This window comes from Daucus carota, chromosome 4 (genome assembly GCF_001625215.2).
Source record: "Daucus carota subsp. sativus chromosome 4, DH1 v3.0, whole genome shotgun sequence".
Classification (NCBI taxonomy): domain Eukaryota; kingdom Viridiplantae; phylum Streptophyta; class Magnoliopsida; order Apiales; family Apiaceae; genus Daucus; species Daucus carota.
The window spans coordinates 28,266,351-28,274,346 of record NC_030384.2 but is presented as its reverse complement, the minus strand read 5'-3'; the positions used below and the strand labels follow the sequence as shown (position 1 = coordinate 28,274,346).

General features: G+C 36.7%; 1 protein-coding gene and 1 long non-coding RNA gene across 2 annotated transcripts; one reads left to right on the top strand and one right to left on the bottom strand.

The window, feature by feature from the left end:
- The first annotated feature begins 222 nt into the window (after positions 1 to 222).
- On the top strand, positions 223 to 5,938 carry LOC108218487 (probable disease resistance protein At5g63020). Its single transcript, XM_017391449.2, has 4 exons — positions 223 to 2,146; positions 2,951 to 4,045; positions 4,145 to 4,762; positions 4,887 to 5,938. The coding sequence occupies exons 1-4, from the start codon at positions 500 to 502 to the stop codon at positions 5,856 to 5,858; spliced, it is 4,332 nt and encodes a 1,443-aa protein (XP_017246938.1). The 5' UTR covers positions 223 to 499; the 3' UTR covers positions 5,859 to 5,938.
- LOC108218489 (uncharacterized) lies at positions 5,613 to 7,595 on the bottom strand. The gene is made up of 3 exons (XR_010291071.1): positions 6,777 to 7,595; positions 6,582 to 6,673; positions 5,613 to 5,753 (listed from the first exon to the last, which is right to left on the bottom strand). It is a non-coding gene; the product is annotated as an uncharacterized LOC108218489 (long non-coding RNA).
- Positions 7,596 to 7,996: the final 401 nt, after the last annotated feature.

Here is a 7,996-nt window from a genome sequence, read left to right as displayed (position 1 = left end):
TCTAGAGTTCGATTGGTTATGAGGGTCTCGAGTTCGAATGCTCTTAGCAGACCATCTCATCTCTGATATGAAATTATGAACAGAAACTGAATATTTTCACAAAAGATGGATCTAGTGGTTCAATTTAATGCCAAATAAAAAGAGGTTTATAAAGTAAAAGCAGGATGAAGACAAACAATGTCAAGTGTATGTTTTCGCATGCATGACAGCAAGGCTTACCTTATCATTATTGCTTTGTGCTATACCATAAGCATCCAATGACTTGTTCCACGCCGTTGACTCAGATTAGCATATCAGAAGACTTTTTTTGAGGCCTGAAATACTGAAGAGTACTAGTACTTGATGTAACATTTTGCACTTGCAAGTTGCAAGTGACTAATCAATCTCAAGGTCTAGCAATCCCACTGAGTATATTCAGCTGCTCAGATCCAGCTTCCTGCTTCTATAATTTCTCTGATCTATTTTCCGTCTCTCGCGTGCTCAAAGGCAAGGAATAATCATGGTTGGTCTAGCTGACATTCCATGTGTGGGAAGAGCTGTGGACAGAATATCTGAAGCTGCAGTCGAAGCTGTGTTTGGTCGACTGCGTTACATATTTTGTTATAAGGGTCTTCTTAAGGATCTGGATTCCGAACTCGTGACACTTAAAATTGAGGAGGTCAGGCTATCCAGAAAAGCTGATGAAGAACGAGCTAATGGGAAAAAACTCGAGGATCATGTATCGAAGTGGCTGAATGATGTCGAAAAAGTCCAAGACACTGCAAAAGAGTTTCCGGAGATGGATAAATATAAACTTTCATGGAGGTTCATCCACTGTTTGCCAGTGCCAAACCCTGTCTCGCGGTTTAGACTGGGTAGAGAGGCTGTACAGAAGACCAGCAGAGTAATTCAACTCACTGATTTTGGAAAGGAGCTTCTGGCAAATGAGATTGCATATCTTCCGCAAGTCGAGAATGTGCCAAAATCTGATGGTGCATTCCGAGATTTTCAATCTAGAAAAGATGCTTATAGAAAGCTCTGGGATGCACTCGTAACTGAAGGCAGTCCTTCAATCCTTGGCATATATGGAATGCCAGGAGTTGGCAAAACTCGAATCATGGAACAAATTTGGGTAGAGGCCAAAGAGAAGGGGATCTTCAACAAGGTTGCGCGAGCAAATGTTAGCAGTGAAAAGTTGGATGTAATAAGATTACAAAACGACATTGCGGGGTATTTACATTGCCATTTTGAATCGCAAGATAACGTGGACCATAGAGCTTCTCAGCTGAAAAATAGTTTAATAAATGGGGGCAAGATCCTTGTTATATTAGACGATGTATGGAGGGAGATACCTTTAGATATTATTGGCATTTCGTTTGATGATGGCAGTAGCTCCAAAGGTTGTAAGATCCTCTTCATATCTCGAGAAGAAGATGTCTGCTTGCGTAACAATTGTAAGCAACCTGTCAAGATTACGCCTTTATTATTCAACGAAGCGTGGGATCTGCTCAACAACACTGTTGGTACTGGTAAGATTGATTCTCTTCGGGACGAATCCCTGGCAAAAAAAGTGTGCAATAAATGTGCGGGGTTACCACTCATCATTCATGCAGTTGGGAAATCACTGAAATTCATGTCTTACAATTTATGGAAGGATGCACTTGAACAACTTGAAAATTGCGAGATTGAAAACGTACCTGGAATAGGTCCAGAAGTATATGCTTGCTTAAAAGTGAGTTTTGATAACTTAGTTGAAGATGCAAAGCCATGTCTCTTGTTGTGTTCTCTATTCCCTGAAGATGCTGAAATTCCTATCAAGACACTGATCCAGTTAGCAATAGGATCGCAGCTTGTACACGGTGGAAGATCAAGAGTACCTGCTATGGTTGATATTCTCAAGTCTTCCTCGTTGTTGCTTGAAAGCAAGTACGATGAACATTTTAAACTGCATGATATCATCAGAGACGTAGCAAGATCAATAGCTGTCAAAGACCCAAAATATGCATTTTTATTTCTAAGATGTGGCTCGCAGTTGCCTGCTAATAGTGATTATGATTATGGTACACGGAAAGTATTACATTTGCAGATAGAGAAAAATGACTTTCGTTTCAGGGATGATCTGGTGTGCCCACTGCTGCATACATTGTCTTTACGATCAGCCGACCAGGTACCGCATAATTATCATACGAAAAAAATTAGCCAATGGACATTAAATTACTGTATTCAGAAAAACAATGAACAAGATGTATTTACTTCTGTTCAATAAATCAAAATACTCTTATAACTATTACTCTTATTCTAACTTTGGATAGTTTATATCAGTGATATGGACCGGCTGAATATATGAATACATTCGACTTTATAAAAAATATGAGTATCTCAGGTAATTTGAAAGACTGGTATGTGTTTCTTTGAAGCATGTAAATGTGTAGTAATTGAAATTATTATTTAGGGTTGTTTTCATGTGATTTTTTTATCAAATTCGACTCCTCCTTAAAATTTAATTTAGTTTTATCCCTTAATTTATGAATTTCAGTTAAAATTGGCCGAATTCAGAAGTAAGGCCACCTAGCTTATGGAGAAGAGTACATATCAAACATCCTGATATGTCCTTGGCATCCTGCCTTTAACAAGGCGCTTAGATAGATGGTAGATTAGTTATCAGTCTAGTTAGACACCTTGTTCTCAACTGAACTAGACTAGTTGCGATTCTTTCAAAAAATTCCTAAGAGAGTAAGATCTGCCTGATCAAAACATTAGTTCGGCTGACAGACTGTAAAAGTAACAGGCAAAGACAGAGGATAAGAAAGCTCCTAGGTTTCTTATGTGTATACAGGATACAATGTAAATTATTTGTTTTTACAAACATTTAGTAATGTTGATTGTTCTGCACTCAGCCTATATATTTTGACGAATAGTATATTGTATTTAATTGAACTCAGATTAACAAATGTTGGTTTTTAAATTTCAGGGGCCTTATAAGATCTATATACGGAACTTCTCAGGGAGCGCGTTCATAAATCTCAGATATCTGGTGCTCATGAATTTTTCTTTGTTGCGTGAGTTTTCCCTTCATTCCTTAGGTAAACTTAGGACGCTTTTCTTAGATCAGTGTGACATAACTTACATTGGTGAAACAGAGGTTAATTTTTTTCCAGAAAACCTAGAAACTCTTTGCATTGGGGATTGTCAACTCCCAGTAAGGCTAACTTTACCAAACCTGAAATATCTTCGAAAGCTTGAAATCATTGGAAAGATAGGTGAAGTGACATTTGTGCCAAACACAATATCGAGTCTATCTAGTCTAGAAGAATTGCATGTACCTAATGGATTTAGCATTTGGGATGATGCAGCACCTCGATTGGAGCCCATATGGGATGAGATTAGTAAATTGACTCGTCTTACAAGTTTACAGATTCTTTTCAATGATTTCGAGTCTTCTCAAGATGCAACTGTATTTTCTAGTTTACTTGAATATAATATAAGTATGGGTTTAAGGCGGAACCATTCACCTGTTTCATTAAAGAAATTAATCCAGCTGACCGGCTATCAGTTAGAAGTTTTCCAAAGTCTGATGGGGAGGGCTGAAGAAGTGGTACTCTGGAGGGCCATGGATGTTAAATTGAGTAGCATCTGCAGTAGCAACAGAGAAGCATTTGCAGACTTAAGAAACATGTCCATTGTAGAATGTGACACGATGGAGTATCTAGTAAAGATATCACAAAATGAGATTCAGCATATTCATCAGTGGGGGACATCTTTCTCTAACCTAATCATTCTAGAAATTAAAAATTGCTCTGCAATAAAATACCTCTTCTGCAACTCTGTTGCAATATGTCTTGTGCAACTTCAAGAACTCCGCATAGGGGGTTGCCCTGTGATGGAAGCAATCGTAATAAATGAAGGCACAAGTAATGAAGAATTCATAAATTTTCCCAAATTAAAATCACTGACTCTATTAGAAGTGCCAAGACTCACAAGTTTCTACAGGGAAAATAAAGAAAAGCATTCCTTTTCAACATCAAGAACGGAAAACTCAGTTCATCAACCTCTGTTTGATGGAATGGTATGCTTTACTTGCTTTATATTCCATTTTTCGAATTTTTTATAGCTGTTGAGGACTTGTATAACAGAAGATGTTTAAATTTCATTTAATATGTTATAGGTTGCATTCCCTTCCATAGAAGAATTGCACATTGAGGATTTGGAAGATACAACTGATATTTGGGGTGACCATTACTTAAATAACAACGAATCCTCCTTTTGCAAACTAAAGAGCCTCGAGGTTTCTGACTGTGAGAAACTGGAAATCTTAATTCCACTTGCCATGTTGCCTAGGCTGCGGAATCTGGAATTCTTAGGTGTATATTCTTGTCACACACTTATCTCTGAAGTTGGCACTTATGTCAGCAACATAGTGGTACGCCCACTAGTAGCATTAAGTGAAATGGTTCTAGAAGATTTGCCTTGTTTGACAGAGATAGGATTGAACTCGAGGGACCAATATGGATCCATGACTTTGTATCCTAATCTCAAAAAACTAAGAATATCGGATTGCAATAGCCTGAGAAATGTGTTTCCATCTTCCATTGCCAGAGATCTGACACACCTTGAGAAATTGGAAGTACTAAGTTGCAATATGATGAAAGAGATAATCGGGGAAGGTCAAGAAGAAATCAGTAATGTCATTGTGTTCCCTGAGTTGATGGATTTACGGCTAACTGGTTTGCCAAATTTGACCAGCTTTTGGTCATACCACAGTGGAGAAGCTAAGACCTATAAGGTATTTGATTGTATTTCATTGCTTAATTAATCAAATCTAACATTTATATGATGTATGTATGCATATGATATCTATTTATCTATAGATACAGTCATATTTAACAAACTCTAATCTATTTGTGTAGCTTGAATTCCCCAACATGGTGGATTTTGAACTTAGAGGTGGGGAAATTAACTTGGAAGCGATAGAGTTGGGCAGAAACGATTCAACTTGTCAACTAATGAGTCTAGACATTAGTTGTGAAAAGGAGATAAAACTTCCAAGTAAATGGCAACTTCAATGCTATAATCTAGAAAGACTGACATTGAGACAGTACAGCTGGTGGCATGAGCTGAAATCTCAATGTTTCTGTAGATTAAAGGTGCTTAGAGTTATTGAATCTGGATGCTCTACTCTCTTCTCATTTTCAGTGTTTAAAAGTCTACAACAACTTCAAGAAATAGAAATATCAAATTGTGGTTTATTGGAAGAAATTGTGGAGGGTGGTGCAAGGGCTGATGGAGCTTCTAACACAGACAAGAAGACTATAACACTCTTTCATCTGCAATCTATTATTCTTGTAGGTTTGCCGAATCTTAATAGTTTTCTACACAGTGTAAACTATGAGTGCCATATGCCAGCTTTAAAGGAGGTGAAAGTTAAAAGTTGTGGACTCTTCGCTCTTTTCACATCCTCTGTCTTTAGGAATCTCCAACAACTCGAAAAGTTAGAAGTATCGAATTGCAGATTGTTGGAAAACATTGTGGAGGATGTAAAGGAAGATGATACCTTGGACATCGCTGACAACATGATCACACTCTTTCGACTCTCAGCGGTTGTTCTTAGAGATTTGCCCAATCTCAAAAGTTTCAGTCCCTCTTCAAGACATGCTTTCAATATGCCCAAACTATATATCTTTCGTCTGTTTGGCTGTCCCCTTGTACAGAATTTCACGCCCTTGAAAACGACCACAGGATCAGTATATGGGTACGATGGAGAAAAATTTCCAGACCTGAACGATTACATAAGACAAAATCATAGAAGAGGGGGTAATTTCAGTGACAGTGTTGGAGAATCTAGTTATGGTAATAAGGAAATAGAAATTTTAGCCATGTAAAATTTTTGGAATAGACTAAACTTATGCCAATTGATTGGTCAGTTCAGGCTTGTAAAATTTTAGGTTTGAGTTCAGAACAATCCTATTGATGCTAACTGATTAGGCAACAACTCAAAATTCTTCATTTCCATGACAGAAAGTCTCAAGTATCGTATCCCCAACATATATTTATTTAATAATCAAACTCAATAATTTGTTAACTTAACCATAGAATAATCTACAACTAGTCGGGGGTGGCTTTCACTATAGCTTTCCAAATTTGGGTGCTTGTAACTTAATAATGTGGTCTATTTCAAAATAGTTGTACTTTGGTTGATTTGTTGCTCCTTGTATCATTTTCCATTACATTAAAGTTGTAAAAGATTTGATGCCAGCCTTGCATCACAACTGTGACATCCGGTCCAGGGTTTATAACCCTTTCATTGTAATATTTACAGGGTTGAGGCCAGATGCTTACAACAGTGGTATTGTGCATTCATCTTTGTACATGTTCAAGTTTACCAAGAGGATTATACGATTCTATATTATACGTAGAGAAAAAATAACTCTATGATCTTTATTGAAAAGTACATCTATAGATCTGCTAATTTATGAGCCAATTTGTGACGAGAAATCATTTCATATAATTGGTGGAAATGTTATTTAAGTTAGCAACAAGAACCTAACAATCTTTACGACATGTTTTTTGAATCATATGTTGTACATCAATGTGACATAACTTACATTGGGGGCACAGATGTTGATTTCTTTCCAGAAAACCTCGAAACTCTTTGCATTGGGGATTGTCACCTCCAATAAGGCTGATTTCACCAAACCTGAAATATCTTCCAAAGCTTAAATTATTAGAAAGATAAGTAAAATGGTATTTGCATCAATACAAAATATCTAGTCTATCAAGTCTATACGAATTGCATATACCTAACGGATTCAGCATTTACGTAGGATGATGTAGCACTTCAATTGGAGATGCTCATAAAGAAGAAATCAGTAAGTGCAAGCTACAACCTACAAAGAAAAATCAATCGAAAGATACAGAGGCCAAGGGAATCAAACTAAACGAAGCAAATGTGACAAGAGTATATTAACAATGTCATCAAAACAAGTCATATAGCAAAGTAAACACGTAGACCAGGGAATAAGAAGGATGACAATACAGAATAATACAGCAGGGCAGCCTGTCTCAAAATTAGAAGTTGCTACTTGGAAATAATTCAAATGCTACACATTTGAATTATGTTCAAAATAATCAATCAATGCCATGTCATTTTGTGCAAAATTATGTTCCCAAATTTGTGCATGTAACACTACTCATATCGATAACATAACTAAAATCAAAACTTAATCTAGCTATTTCACTTCATAATTACTTCAACTGAACAAAGGATTTTGGTTCATTGAGGCGAAACAACACTGTATTATTTCTCCCTTGGGTGATCGCAAAACCGTTCAAACCGCATAAAGCGTAACATCTTGGTCTCTTTCTTGATAATGTCATACGCGAAGAATCCAACATGATTATCTCGCATAATTAAACCAAAATCCCAACTAACTCATAATCACCCGTAACAGAATCATAAACGAACATACATAGACATACGATGTACCATAGAGATGAGTTTGGAAAGGTTTGTTTGAGAGATTGGCGTCTCCGTAGTTACGATTAGCAGCAGAAAGCAGTGTCAAAAATGAACTTATATGCCAAGTGGGTATCGAAATGACAGTTGCTCGACTTTTGCAGGGACTTTATGTAAAATATACAGGGTAGTTTGGGTTACTTGAAAAATTGATTTTTTGCTTAAACAGCAAACTAAATAAGTGAAGTAAAAGTGACAAATAAATAAGTTAATAAAGTTTTTGGAAAATAAATGAAGCTGTGCTCAGCTTTTTAAAAGTACTTCTTCTTATTTACACAAACGGGTCAAAAGAAGCAGAAGCAACTTCTGGTTCTACGAACAAACAGGCTCATAGTATTAATAAGGGTCTCCAACCATAAGAAGCTCTCGGCGCTTAGTTGGAATACCAAAAACAAAATAAAAATTATAGCCAAAGTTTTCAAAAAACTACACTCCAACCACACATCTCTTGTTTATAATGACAGTCAACCTCCTATGAATGGCTATATTTGTCGATCCACTATA

Excerpts from the sequence above, each read along its gene's own strand:
- LOC108218487 (XM_017391449.2), top strand. The coding sequence starts at position 500 with ATGGTTGGTCTAGCTGACATTCCATGTGTGGGAAGAGCTGTGGACAGA. Across the intron at positions 2,147-2,950 it reads CTTTACGATCAGCCGACCAG|GGGCCTTATAAGATCTATAT; the intron begins GTACCGCATAAT and ends TTTAAATTTCAG. Across the intron at positions 4,763-4,886 it reads GAGAAGCTAAGACCTATAAG|CTTGAATTCCCCAACATGGT; the intron begins GTATTTGATTGT and ends CTATTTGTGTAG.